Genomic DNA, 15,758 nt, shown 5'->3' on the forward strand with positions numbered 1-15,758 from the left:
TAAAATACATTACTCCAGATTGCAGTGTTAGTTTGGCCTCCTTTGCATATTTTCCTTTTCCTTCACAATTCATTTATAAAAATAGATCCAGAAAAAGGAATAATTGGAATGTTTCCTTATAGAAACAGTGGGACAAGATAACACTGTGGCCGTTATGAAGCCAGGCGCCGAAAGTTGGTGACGTATCCCAGCTAATAAATGTTATTTATGAGAAAACTACAGTAATGTGGATGTCAGTTCTTCTTTATGCGTGAAGGATGGCGCAATGGCCCTGGTGGACGGCGTGGCCAATGCTGCTGACAGCCTTCGGCTATGATACAGTCCCAATGACCGAGCTGGAGCACACTTCCACTTTTAGGATTGGATGGAGAAGCAGCATACAAGATCGACAGCAAGACAACTTCACCTGTCCAGCAAACCAACCATGCTGAACTGGCCCCTACTAATGGAAGTGAGATGTACTTCTGCAGGGGGTGTTATAGGGGGAAGAACATCCTTGCGTCTGCCGGAGTGCCCCCTCAAGTGGCTGTGACCGAACTCGATGGATGAATTGGACTGCATGTACTATGGCTATGTTAAATGCCAAAATACAACGAAATAATGTTCAACGAATGTTATTGACATCTAATCATAGTGCATGGAAGCAACTGTGGAGTATTAGTTCTACTATGTGGTTACATCTAAAGCCTGAAATACCTCAGTGTAATGATACTTTATGCACTGGGCATGGGGGAATGTATAATGTAGCTACACACCAAGCTCAATGTAGATTCCACGGGTTGTCCATAATAGCTGGAGGGGCATAATGGTGTCGTGGATCGCCCAGGGGAAGCCCCTATGATGTCACGCGGGACTCCCCTGCCACACCCCCGCTGGTTTCCCTAGGAGGGAGTTGAGCAGCGGCCGTAGCGCTTCTACACCTGTCCCGAGAACCGGCAGGACCGGTTACCGTTTGCCCTCCTCTACCAGCTGATGCCCGTCGGGGTAATCGGCGAGCCTTTTTATTCGTGTTTGGCACACCTGCCGGTCTTCAGCCCTCCGTGCTAAGTTCCAGCGTTTATTCCCTGACCTGTCTCCACCTCTGTTCTGCCTCTTCCGCCCTTCGCTTATAGCCTAGCCCTCTCACTGCCGATGCCGATCGCCTGACCACCTGTCTGTTTTCACTACCTCGATTTTGGATTTTTTTTGTCTCTGTCCTGTTGCTCTCTCTCCCGGAGTTGACGGAGAAGATAAATATTGGACTGATCCGCTATAGCGTCCTCCTTATTTTCCGCAACCCCCGCCGTGATTAATGGACTCTACAGGTAAAGGGAGAATAGCTAGATACCTATACTAACAAAAGGTATGATATACGAGATTGTGATAAAACTGATAGAGGATATATATGCTCACTACGAACACGTCATACTAACCCATGTTTTGATACGAAGGGAAACGTGTGCCAATAGTACTATTGGCCCCCCCGAGATATGCTATTTGAAGTCGGTCCTCACATCCTTTGTGTGAGTACCATCCACGTCCATGAACATCTACCATACGTGCCGTATTCCGGATGTTAGAATAACACATATATTTGGAAATGGCAAAACAAAACATATTGGTTAAAAATTCGAACACCTTATGAAAGTATAAACCAAACGCAAATGTCACAAGCAACGCAGTTACTGAATATTTTTGAATGTGTGAAACTAACGTCAATATCTGTCATTACTTGTTGCACATGCTTGAAAATTAGTCAGAAATCTGTCCACTTAAAACTACGTAAATAAATTCTCTACTTGATGGGCTGGTGCTGAATGAATAGGCCAGCTGGCCAACTTGTGTCTGTGCCACTGACTGGCATCCTGACATATAATGACTTTTCCCCCCTCACTGTAAAAAGTCCAGACAGCAAATTAGTTAACAGTAATTAGTAATCACGTGTAGTTCTCATTTATCGTGATGTAAACTTCAAAACCTTTTCTGCACATTTTAATGATTTAATTAATATTACCTAATTTGTTTATCATTTTCTGCAATCACTGTATGTTAAAGCAAGTTTTAAAACTAGCTGTAAAATTATTGATGCTGTTGTTGAGCTGAAATTTGTTGCCGGAGCCTTAGGATATGCCTCTATACACAGGAGTGAGGGGATGGATACACTATTCTATGGATGCCTCTGAAGAGAATAATTATCCCGATTTTATATTGAGAGAGATGGTTAATTCCATTTTAATGCAGACTGGGTTCACAGCCCCTGTTCTGCCCTTGATCTTTTGCATGCATGCTATCATGTATTAGTTTACTCTGAATTTTGATCACATGTCAAACTAAATAAATTTTGGACTGGATTCCATGTTTTTACGCTGTAAGTTACATTTTTATTTCAGCATAATTATAAGATCCCGCAGGTAGAAAATAAGTCTGTTACTTAATAAATGACCATAAAGTAGTTGCTGCTGTATATATTCCATAAATATACTGAACTGGAGTTCTATGCATCCTTACAAAGTAATAACTGTAAGCGTTCTTTAAGTATGAAAGAGTTTAGGACATTGTCACCTGCAGTGGATGGCCACATGTCCCCATAATTATAACTTTAGATTATATTTCTGCATGACTGAGTATTCACTGAGTAACTGGTAGTGTTGGATGGTATTCACGCCTCATATTTACCATTTATATCAGTCTTCAAAGTGTTTAGATTATTAAGGCTGGTCTTGGTTGTTTTCTTGCCTGGAGAAACAGAAGTTTGATGCCATGACGCCACAGCTGCTCGCCGTTCCTGTCAGTACGGTGGAGGTAAGAGTTTGAAACGTTCATCAGCCTGTCAGCTACGCATCTCGCCTGGATACAGGACTCAGCTTTTATTCTTCCGTAATACGCCCTAAGCCCCTCACTCTACTCAATCTCAGTGCTGTTTGGTAGTAAATAAGTCATTGTCACTGACTGCCACAGATTACGGAAATTAAATGGCACAAGTGTAACCCTGTCATTTTAAAGAGGGTAAACTCTGATCAGGAAATTTACGATGTCAGAATAAACTGATTTTTTAAAAGAACTAACTAATGTGCCCTAATAAGGAAATGCATACAATCAGAATAAAATATCTGTGGTTTTTAACAGTGGTACAGTAACAGTCTGATAAAGAAAGGTATCAGATCAATATATCTATAGCATGTAATGGAACTTGCATGAATATATTCTCCCCTCCGGAATTCATAGTTCCAGTAGTTATCTGAAATTGCCGTTATTCGGAAAATTACAGACTATGAACAAAAACGGACAATGCAAGAAAATAAAAGAATGTGTATGACGGAACTCTAGAGTATTTTTGCAAGGGTGGGTACTAGCTGGTTTATGTACTAGCTCACATTCAAGAAACACCATAAATGCTACTCATACACAGTTGGGGGGCAGGGGTCAATACATAGACCAAGTCCTTGTGCCTGTAATCGGAAGGTCACCGGTTCAAACCCAGCCTCAGCACGTCTGCGGGTCCTCGAGCAAGGCCCTTAATTCCCCCCAGCTCCCTAGACGCCCCAACAGGTAGCTGCCCTTCACAGACAACTTACTCCACAAAGGGCATGTTGAGGGAGACACAAAAAACGCAATATCCCCACAGGGATTAATAAAGTATTGATTATTATTATTATTATTAGAAGTTGTAGACGATGAATTCCAGCTGAATGATGTTAATTTACACATTGCTGAAACTAAAGTGGAACACCTCAACATAAATGATCTAGAAGCAGGCAGTGTGAAGGTGTCCACATCACATGGCGATGTGGTGAAGGGGCCTCTGCAAACAACGTATGGGAAACAGAAGAAAGGAAAGAACCGGCAAAATTACACCCCACTGTCAAAAACGAGAGCCGGTGGCTGAAGCTGAACATCCTTCTCAGCCTGTTATTTGAATTTGTCAAATTGTTTTTAATCATTGTGGGATTAGCCCCATTGAACCCTTCACATACATACTTACAGCATCTCTAATATACTTTGAATTGTAAACATGTTTCTTCTCTACATCTATTTATCCATCCATCCATTTTCCAAACCGCTTATCCTATCGGGTCGCGGGGGGTCCGGAGCCTATCCCGGAAGCAATGGGCACGAGGCTGGGAACAACCCAGGATGGGGGGCCAGCCCATCGCAGGGCACACTCACACACCATTCACTCACACAGGCACACCTATGGGCAATTTAGCGACTCCAATTAGCCTCAGCATGTTTTTGGACTGTGGGGGGAAACCGGAGTACCCGGAGGAAACCCCACGATGACATGGGGAGAACATGCAAACTCCACACACATGTGACCCAGGCGAAGACTCGAACCTGGGTCCCAGAGGTGTGAGGCAACAGTGCTAACCACTGCACCACCATGCCGCCCCTACATCCATTTATTTCTTACCTATTATGCAATGTAAGGGGAATCTTACTAATGCTAATAATTACAACTAATATTGTAACTGTGTTTTGCTTATGTTTGGAAGTCCTGGGTTAAGGACGAGGAGTTTTGTGCGTGCATGCGTGCCTGCATGTGTGCATGCCTGTGTAAGTACCTACCTGTCTGCGTGCCTGTGTACATGTCTGCCTGTGTGAGTGCATGCGTGCTTGTGTGGGTGCGTGCATTCCTGTGTAAGTACCTACCTGTCTGCGCGCCTGTGTGTGTCCGTGTGTGTGCCTGCCTGTGTGTATATGTCTGTGTGTGTGCATGCCTCTGTGCATGCCTGTGCTTGCGTGCCTGTGTCCGTGCATTCCTGTGTGCTTGTATGCACCTGTGTCTCTGTGTGTCCTTGCATGCATGGGTGCCTCTGAGTGCCTGTGAGCCTACCTGTGTCTGTGCCTGCCTATGTGTGTGTGTGTCTGCGTGCGTGCCTGTGTGCGTACATTTGTGCGTGCCTATGTGTGTGTGTGCCTGCCTGTGTGCGTGTGTGCTTGACTGTTTGGAGGAGTGCCTTTATGCATGTGTGCATACTTGCCTGTCTGTGTTCGCGCGCGCTTGCCTGTCTGCCTGCCTACTTACATGCCTGCCTACTTACATGCCTGCCTACTTACATGCCTGCCTGTGTGCACCATTCACACTCATGGTCAACTTGTTAACTCCAATTAACCGCAGTATGTTCCCAGAGGCGGGTGGCACGGTGATGCAGTGGTTAGCGCTTTCGCCTCACACCTCTGGGATTTGGGTTTAAATGCGGCCCTGAACAGGAGAAGCCCCTGCGGCCCTGAACAGGAGAAGCAGTTTCAGAAGATGGATGGTTGGATGGTCCCAGAGTTGTGAGACAACAGTGCTAACCACTGCACCACTGTGCCATCCCCATGTATGGGATATATAGGAGAAAACCTGTTACAGTTATCCAGTGTGTAACATGTCAAATCATATGACCCAGCCTGTTCCTAAAGGGGACTCGAGAGATTCTGAGTTTAAGAGCCAATAAGGCACAGTTTAAGTCTCTGTAGTGTAAAAATAATGTAACAACAAACAGTTCTATCAACCTGTATGAAGCATATGCAAAATCAATGAACAATGCAAAAATAAGTGTAACTGTCCTGCACTATGTAGCGTATAGTATAGTCATATATACTTAGTCAGTTAATTTTTAATTAGTTACAATTTTGATACAAATTACTATACATTTTAGAAGAAAAATGTTCTATCTATAATTTCTCATGTGTCAGTAATGGCTGGCTGCTTTTGCCAGGTTCCATGTATAAAGTAAATAAGGCTGAATTTTACTTAAATATATGTAGTGCTGATATTAGGAAGAACCATCATTCTTTAGAATTCCATATCCTTTTAAGTTTGGTTCTAATTGTGGTTGAGGAATACCTTCTCTTAGCATCCAAGAGATAGCTTCATTTTCGATTTTGTATTTGTCGCTCCCTCGCTCAGACCTTTGTTCTGTAAACTGCTGTTCAATACTCTCAGCTGTAAGCTTTTCGTTGATCTTTGTAAATACCGTTCTGAATACGCCTGGATGGCTCTGGATAGCATCCAGTAGTCCACAGCTACGAAGCCCATCCTGGAACCTATAAAAAATTTTGATACATTGATCAAAAGAGAAAAAAAACATCCACTAATTTTGAATGCCCTATAAACTTTGAACATGGATAATACATGATGAGGAACATGCCTTTCAAAGTGTTTCCTTATCCTGAAGGACAAACCAATTAATGACGTCTTGCACCACTTCATTTTTATTACTGACAGAGATGCTTCGCAGACATCCAGCCAGCATCAGGTGGGTCTCACATCTTTCAACAGCTTTGTTCAGGTTTTTCTTAAACTCTGAAGCCACAACTTGACACTGGATTGAAAACATTTATTTTTACAGTGAATTATTTGTTCATGCAAACATTAATATCAAGCTTTTCAAATGCACATGAGCATAAAGAGAACTGACAAAACGTACTAAAGAATACGTAAACATTGCTATAAACACCATTTTAAAATTGTACAGCAGTCTGAAATGCAATTATTCACGTTCTTCCCCTACCTCTGACAGCAAGCTTTTTAATTCATGATCATGAATGTCCTCAATGTCTGCACTTTCTGCACCTGACACTATGGCTTGATACAAGACTGGAGCAAAGAAACGTGGGGATGGTCCTCCTTGAACTATGCCCATTGCAATCAACTCTCCTGCATAAAAGTAGCTGTTTTCTTTTAAAGCTACCAGAGAAAGATGAGAAATCATGCAATTACATTCTCAACAGTAACCAAAGCCTGACATATATATGAAATGTTTGATGGTTTCCCTCTGCAACACTTACACACATATATGGCACTCCAAAACTCGCTGGTAGTCAGAACCTGTGAACACTGGGCTCTGCCTTATATGTTGAAATGCAAGTCTGAAGAACTCCCTCATTGGGCCACCCATATAAACTGCTTCTACAGAATTTCCCTCATAAGTGAATTTGGCATCAATTCTCTTTCTGGCAGAGAAATTTGGTCTCCTCATTGTGCGGACAGCACCATCCTAAATGTTCTTCCGGTTGATGTTGAAGCGAAGAGCTTCATCCTTATCAATATTCCTTTTGCAGCATCTGCAAGACATCCTGCAGCCTGAAAAGACAGTCACACAACCAAACATAAAAAAACACTACATAACAAAATTGCGACATTTGAACATTAAACTCACTTGACATTTCTATCAATGACTCTTCTATAGCTCGACTGATTTGTTCATCCTCTGACTCACTCACATCAGAGCAAACAAGGTCCAAATAGTCCCTGAAAAAATTTGCTCATTTGAGGTTGTTCTTACATTTTCTATCTTTCTGAGACCTCATTTACATTAATCATACCTGTATGTACAAACAGATGGACTTTCTTTGTCTATAACAGTGGAAGTTAAAATCTGCGGGGTGATATCAGCTTGGATGTTAGCTAGTGATTGTGAAGTACAAGGTGCTTCCTCTGCCTGGCATCTGGTATCTGGCTGTTGGTTTTGCTTTACAAGAAGAAGAATATAAAGACATTTTCATTTAAATGATACATTAAAATCACTCAGCATACATCTAAATACTTTAACAAATGCTCAGCGAGTTTTAAAGTCCATTTAACACACATTGAAATAATGTCTCAGGTGATGCAAGACAAAAAAAGTCTAAATCATGTATTTTACCTTGAGCACTGTTCAACATGCTGAACTAGAGACTGCATGGGAATATAATTTCTACAGGTCTGACATTTTTCCAGCACCAATGCTTGGCCCTTAAGGTAGAAAGCATAACAGTTAAACACAGCATAATACAAACAAGACATATGTAAATCTCTGAACATAACTCTATTTAGTAATTATTTGTAGTAGTTTAAAGAAATTGAAGATATTTCGTAGGAGAAGTGAGATGCTTTCATGAAACATTTACAAGTGTACAAAAAAGGCAAGATTTTTTGTGACTAACCTCATTAAGCTTACACAATCCATCTGTGCTTATGCTAACTTGGACGGAGTGGACGGATATAGTCGACTGCCTGATTCAAACCACTCTCTGTTCTAAGGTATTTCACGCTATATCCATTGGGTGGTATTGGCAGAGGTTCCAAATATATTGATCTAAAACATGCCAAAATTTGAAATCCTCCAGAAGTATTAAGTGGTGGATAAGCTGCATACAGGACATCTCAGAGGTCTTTGTAATTGCCATTTTTATCTGGGAATGTTATTCGCTTCCTACCTAGGCCACAGTTCTGTAAATGACTATGTTCTTCTGGCAAAGGATGGACATCTTTTTCCGCAAAACAGAAGAAGTCATGTGTCCATGACTCTGTTGTTATACTTGCTCTCTATTTCACCCTTTGGTATGGGTCCCTTTGTCCTCTTAAAACGGTCATACAACTGGAACAGCTGGACTAGATTTCTTTCAATCTGGTCCTGTCTAGATGTGTTAAATTCAGAATGTGCAACAAGTGCAGAAAGACTGGCTGAGGTTGACACCCCAGGTGTTTGATTTGACACCAGTGATGTCGCTTCTGCTACAACTATGTCTGAATTTTCAGACTGTCTCATTAATATCCTTGCAGCTTGATGCAGAAGTCTGGCTAACTTTGGAGACTCGCCACTGGGAAAAAATGCACAATACAGTATGTACTCAGTTATCCAGACATAATTAGTCTAATGTCTGTTTCAGCAAAGAGTAGCTGTAACTGGTGATTGTGATCTCACACACTACTAAAACAAAAGTTTAACGAATAATATAGCATTAATAAAATAATGTCATATTAAAGTGAAAAAAGTACTTTTAAATCACATAGCTTTCTAAATTTTAACGTCAAGATATAGCAAGTTCGACCCAATGAAAAACATAACTTCTAAATACTAAGAAGTGCAGGGTGCTGACTACTTGTCATCTACTTAGATTTCCAAAAGGCTTTTGATGTTGTCCCCCACAAGAGGCTCCTACTTAAACTCAAAGTGACAGGTATTTTAGGTACCGTAGCCACCTGGATTGATAACTGGTTAACAGATAGGAAACAGCGAGTAGTTATAAGAGGCACAATGTCACAGTGGGCTTGCGTTCATAGTGGGGTACCGCAGGGTTCGATTTTAGGACCACTATTGTTCCTAATTTACATAAATGATATGGATACCAATATATACAGTAAACTGGTGAAATTATATAACTTAATACATACATATAATGTAAGGACTTCCATATATTGCTGACCAGGAAAAACTTTAAGTTCTAACACGCTGTCAGCGCGTGCCTCGGTGTCCCCACAGTGCACCCACAGTCCTTTGCATGCACCGGTGCGCCCTTAAAACTGCAGGAGCCTTCTTACAGGCATGATTTTTATGATCGCGCATTGCATTTGTTTGACTTTATTAGGCTAAAACTTTTGTTCTAACTCAGACTTTCAGTTTCATGATGCAGGCCCCAGGTGCTACACAGTTAATGGTCCCTGAGTGCACCACAGCTTTCGCTATAAAACAATCTCTCTACAGCCATATTTGGGGGCTGCCACAGGGGTGGCCAGAGGTTTCCAAGGAGGGATGTGGCCGCCCCTTGGAGGCGCCCTTGACATTAAGAGGTGGGGAGATACAGTATATTGTCACACTGGGCCTCCTGACCCTTTGGGCCAGTAAGGCCAGTGTCTCTCTCCGGTAGGCGATCACCTCTTTATGGTGTCTTTCATACTGCTCCATCAGGGCTGCCGGTTCCTCCCGGATGCCCCTCAGAACAGATATTTTTTCCACCTTCAGACCTGAGGAGCTCTTCACTACATTGGCAGCGAATGTTTCTGCACCAGTGGGCTTGAGTGCGTGGGGGGAAGGAGGGGCGTGTGGTGACAAGGAAGCAGGATGGTTGGGGTTTGGTGATCTACCAGACTGAAAGGTATTCTGGGGACTCAGGGGACAGTGTCGCCCTGATGTAGAGGGGCCTATAGGAGGGATGGCTGATGTAGAGGAGCCAGGTGTGGAGGTGCCACACATTGAGGAACCCTGGTGATCACACTACAGGGGGACAAATGTTGGTGGGCCAAGAGGAAGTGGCTGGGGAGTAGAAAGCACAGATGTCTGGGAGGCCCGCAGAATGTATCTTTTTTCTTTCATCTCCTGCTATATATTTTCCTGATATATATTTGTCTTTTGCAAAGTGCATCGTGGTATAGGAAACGTACCCCAGAGCAGGACTTCAGACTAAACCATTTTCGGGAAGGGTAGGTGTGCTTGGGGTGAAAAAACTTTACATTAACTGGTGAGATAGATTAATTTTATCTGTACTTTTTTGAATATGAAGAATTATATTATTTTGGGGGATATCTCCCTATTTTAATGCTGGAGGGAGCCCCTCCCCCCAAATTTATGCCTGACCCACAAACCCACACACTGTTCACAGATGAGAACAGCGCAGACCCTGCACGGTCATGTTTGGCAACTCCTTCCAATTTTATAGCCCAAACCAGGAGTAAAAGATGTCGAAAATCAGACCCTTCATAAACTTTTCTATCTTCAATGATACTCCATAATGCTGCTTAAAATGAAGCAATGCACGCACAAGTTAAAGCTCTTTTCGTTTTAATGAATGAGGAAAGAAATAGTTTTGGATAAAGAAATGAATTAGTCTTTTTTTTCCATGTGAGCATCCTCCTGCAGCCTTTAAATATGGAAAAGTGGCTGATGGATGGACTTCTGAGTGAAACTCATTACCCCAAATTTTCTTAAATTGGCTTATATATTTACAACATGGTGACTGCAACAATAATACACCTACGACTGTGGTGTTCTACCTAGAGCACCACTAGAGGGAGCTCACACATTCTATTGTACTTGCCACAGTAACAACAGTGATGTATAGGAACAGTTAGAAGCCGGTAATTTATATATAAAAAATGTAATTTCATTAATCTGAATGGGTGGGCCCAGCTGTCAATCCCACCCAGGCCTATCCATAGCTCCGCCTCTGTGTCAGTCCATCTCTTTGCAGTCCAAGTTGTACATCTACCAATCTGGACAGCAAATTTACAACCGTTCTGTTTCGGTGGTTATATTTAAGGAATGTCACATTAGTAAATTCACGCTTTACATGAACATCTGAAATGGGCAGAGACAAAATCTGCAGTACAGGCAGACCAATGTCTTTAAAACTCCTTTTTCCTTCAGCACCCTCATACTGCAAAACCTCAATCCAAAGTTCTCCATGTTGTTCATCTCTGTGAAACTGCAACAGGAGAGCTCTCTCCACTGGTTTTCTAATTCACCAAGGGAACAGGAAAGGCCCTCTTTTGGTAGGCTGCCTACTGCAGGTAATCTTACCCGGGGATGTAGCATCTCCAGCTTACTCAAGTGACTCTGGAAGTCACATTTGATACTGTGTCCAGAAGCAGTCCATGCTGCGCTTAGGAATGACGTCTGTTTCAGTGTAGAATTGACTGTAAATTCCTAGCAAAAAAAACTGCCAGAAAAGTATTGCAAAATTGCTGTTAATCACTGTAAAACCCCCAGCTCCATGGGTGTCCCTACAGGTGGCTGCCCTTTGCTGCCAGGCTTGCTGTCACCTTCGTCTGTGCCCATGTGTCAAGTAGGGCAAAATGGGGTAGGTGAAAATAGAATTTCCCCAAGGGGAGTAACAAAGTACCTTCATTTCATTTAGAAAAGAATTCCAAAATGTCTTTTACAGGTTTTGTCGTATGTAAATTACAGCAATTGTCTTTTTTAAACAGAAAAATAACAATTAACTGTAATCTAGTTTAAAATGTTATCATGTATTCTATTCAAATTATTGAAGTTACCTGGCAACTGGAATTGGCAAATACTATTGATTCCAATGAAACATTTGAAACCACAAAATCACATGAAGAAAACGTACGCTGACCGTTACTGAAACGACCTGGTATCTGTTTCATACCTCACTTTACAACACACAGGACTTTTTTTTAACAATTTAAAGGCACAAGTTATTTTACGTCATGGCCAAGCCACCTTTGCTAGTTTAATGGCAGAAAAATAGTCAAAGCCAGGCGCCTGGTCCACAAGGGATGTACTCAGTCACTGCTGTGTTTATGGTTTAAACATGCTATAAACTAATTTTTTCTAACATTTTCTTTAAGAGCTAGGTGCACTTGCACCTTGGTGGATTGCTATTATATTTGTGGATTTGCCAGGTAGAAGAAAAGAATGCTTCTCTACAGAGATACAGAAACTAATCTGCTTGTACACAATGTGAAAGCGTTTGAGCAGACCATCTACAACAACAGCAGGATTCCACCAAAGTAGAGGTCTGCATTCCCGTAGAATCCATGGCAATTAAGTGCAGGGCAGGACAAACTTTCATTTTTGAATGCAGGAGCACAAGGGAAGTGACTGATATGCTCGCAGTAAAAAGAATGAAACAAGTGCTTTTTGTTATCAAACAATTATTTATTTGCATGAGTAAATAGAAAATTACACAACAAAGTATAGCACGATATCACAACATTACATTGTCTCAAAGCGCTTTAGAGCACCCCCACCCAAAGCCCCCAGTGAGTAAGCCATAGGCGACAGTGGCAAGGAAAAACTCCCTAGAAGGAAGAAACCTTGGGAGGCACCAGACTCAAAGGGGAAGCCCAAACCTCCAGGGGCCGGCAGGGAGAGTGAAAAACACACACATCAGATAACTGCAACAGGTATTCTTCTACATATCCTATACATATGCATGGTACAGTGGTTAGCACTGTTGCCTCACACCTCTGGGAACATTTATCCATTTTCTAAAACCGCTTCTCCTGTTCAGGGATGTGGGGATCAATTTGCCTTTTGGAACAGGCGGTCAGATGGATCCCAGAGGCTACAGGCACGAGGCAGGGAACAACCCAGGATGGGACACCAACCCATCACAGGGCAGGCTCACACACACAGATCATTCACACACACACACACACACAAACACACACACAAAAACTCACCATTCATTCACACACCATTCATAAACACCATTCACACACCAGTCACTCACACAGCATTCACTCACACACACACCATTCATAAACACCATTCACACAGCATTCACTCACACACACCATTCATAAACACCAGACACACACCAGTCACTCACACACCATTCACTCCCCATTCACACACACATAGACCATTCACATACACCATATACTCACACACACCATTCACTCACACACGCCATTACCACTCACACTCACTCACACATGCCATTACCTCACACACACCATTCACACACCTGTCACTCACACACACCATTCACTCACACGCCATTACCTCACACACACCATTCAATCACCATTCTCATACACACACACACACACACACACCACTTACACACACCATTCACACCCATCATTACCAAACACACTCACATACCATTGACATATACCACATTCCCATTTGATGTGGACACCTTCACACTGTCTGCTTCTAGATTATTTATGTTCAGGTGTTCCACTAATAATTTGTCCACTTTAGTTCCAGCAATTTCCCAATTAAGAGCATTCAGCTGGAATTCACTGTCTACAACCTCTATCTCCACATCCAAAATTTCCAATTCAAATTCTGAATTAAAACCCCTCTCTGCAGTCTCCTCCAATTTGACCTCTCCAATTTGTATTTCGACAATTTCAAATTTATCATTTACACCATCTAGCTCAAACTGGCAGAGGTCGACCACTACAGCTCCTATTTTCAGCCTGTCTTGGTGGTCATCTGCAGGCTTTATGGAGACTGTCCTTTCATTTAACAGAAAAACCTCTAACCCATGCATGTCTAACCCCTTATCCCTCCCAGGCTGGTTGATGGGTGGAGTTGCTGGGGAGCACTCTCCTTCTTCACCCCAGCAGATGATCTCATCCCACTTGTCCCAGGCTGCCCAATACACATCATCCGTCCAGCTAACTGCCTTGGCAATTGGCTTTCGGGTGTGTGACACGATGGAACGGTCAGCCTGGTCAGAGGGTGATTCTGCTGGGGAGCACAGCTCTTCCTCATCTTCCCAGTCAATCACTTCCATCCACTTGTCCCAAGTTGCCCAGTATCGATCGTTGCTCCAGCTGACAGCTTTTGCAATTCGTTTGTTTCTGAATGAGGAAAAACACACAAGCAATACAATAGAGCTGTCAGTCACTCCTGGCACATGGAATTCAGTTCTGCACTGACACCTTCGCAATGAACAACTGCATTATAGCATAGGAAACTAGTTAACTTTCACATACAATTTACATATAATCAAGAAAGAAGCCTGGAACAATTTTAAATTTTACTAAATGGCAATATACTGATTTTAGTCACCAAACAAACTTTTCAGGTCTTGCTTCACTACTTTTATCTGTGTTTGTTGCAATACATCTGCCCTCTCCTGGTCTGCTGGAATATCATTGCTGTAGGCAGCACCGAGCGCAACCACCCGCATCCTCTTCCGAATGCAACATGAAAGCGCGGGAAAGCGCACGTGCAAAAGTGAAATATCATCTAGACTTTGCGGCACAGGAAACTAGCCGACTTGCAAATAAAATTTAAATATAACCAACACAGTAGCCCGCAACAATATTCACTTTATTTAAAAGCAATGAACTAATTTACTCACAAGAGTATTTTGTAATATAGTATCTCATAGAAAAAGTTGATTCTGAAAGGAAACTAAAGGTTTTCTGACAAATGTAGTGGGGTGTACTCATTTATGCTGAGCACTGTATATATATGGTGGTGCAGTGGTTAACACTGTTGCCTCACACCTCTGCAGAGCAGAAAAGCAACGTACCTCGTCATCTTGGTGCAGAAAACAAGTGAAGCTGCGTCTTTCAAACCGGCAGCGTCCCACGTGCCGAAGAGTCAAATGTAATCAAGCAACACGGCCCACACAATTAAATAATAACATCATAATAATTATAGCTCTTGTATAATTATTCTATATATTATTCTATAATTAGAGGAACAGACTTTTATGTCAATAAAATGGGCACGAGGCAGGGAACAACCTAGGATGGGGGGCCAGCCCATCACAGGTCACACTCACATACCATTCACTCTCACATGCACACCTATGGGCAATTTAGTAACTCCAATTAGCCTCAGCATGTTTTTGATTGTGGGGGTACACCGGAGTACCCGGAGGAAACCCCACGAGGACACGGGGAGAACATGCAAACTCCACACACATGTAATCCAGGCAGAGACTCGAACCTGGGTCCCAGAGGTGTGAGGCAACAGTGTTAACCACTGCACCACCATATATATACAGTGCTCAGCATAAATGAGTACACCCCACTACATTTGTCAGAAAACCTTTAGTTTCCTTTCAGAATCAACATTTTCTATGAGATACTATATTACAAAATACTCTCACAAATGTGGGCCATTGATTGCAAACAAGATTTGTTGATTTGCACACACAAAAAAGTGATTTTCCTAACAAATTCACTCAAGCCCATGTTGCAAAAATGAGTACACCCCAATTATAGTCTTAGGAGAAAAGCCACACTTAAGACTACAAAATTCTAATTAACAGGCATTCAACCACAGGTGAGTCTAATGATTCATTTAAGAGGTGTCCAGCAGACAGGTGACTATAAAAGGGCATTACTTAACAAAGAAAAGCCCTTCCCATTTCATGCTGTCAGCAATGGCTCCACATGGAAGAGAAATGTCACAAAATCTGAGAAAGGCAATCATTTCTTTACACAAAAAAGGTGAGGGCTACAAGAAGATCAGCAAAGCTTTACCTATCAGTCAAAATACTGTAGCAAAAGTGATCCAAAAATTTAAGAAAGATGGAAGTGCAACGATCTTACAGCGACGTCCAGGCCGTCCACGGAAGTTAACATC

General features: G+C 42.3%; 1 protein-coding gene across 2 annotated transcripts; it reads right to left on the reverse strand.

Annotated features, from left to right (window-relative positions):
- Positions 1–12,559: 12,559 nt before the first annotated feature.
- Positions 12,560–15,304, reverse strand: LOC125727889 (uncharacterized). 2 transcript variants are annotated; one of them, XR_007388879.1, is made up of 3 exons: positions 14,695–15,304; positions 13,203–14,014; positions 12,560–13,142 (listed from the first exon to the last, which is right to left on the reverse strand). XR_007388879.1 is itself a non-coding variant. In XM_049004876.1 (2 exons), the coding sequence occupies exons 1-2, from the start codon at positions 14,700–14,702 to the stop codon at positions 13,297–13,299; spliced, it is 726 nt and encodes a 241-aa protein (XP_048860833.1). In that variant the 5' UTR covers positions 14,703–15,304; the 3' UTR covers positions 12,560–13,296. The 2 variants fall into 2 exon arrangements, 1 of the variants encoding a protein (XP_048860833.1); XM_049004876.1 differs by having other exon boundaries at positions 12,560–14,014.
- Between the last annotated feature and the right edge of the window lie 454 nt (positions 15,305–15,758).

The sequence above is a fragment of the Brienomyrus brachyistius genome, unplaced genomic scaffold (assembly GCF_023856365.1).
Source record: "Brienomyrus brachyistius isolate T26 unplaced genomic scaffold, BBRACH_0.4 scaffold126, whole genome shotgun sequence".
Classification (NCBI taxonomy): Eukaryota; Metazoa; Chordata; class Actinopteri; order Osteoglossiformes; family Mormyridae; genus Brienomyrus; species Brienomyrus brachyistius.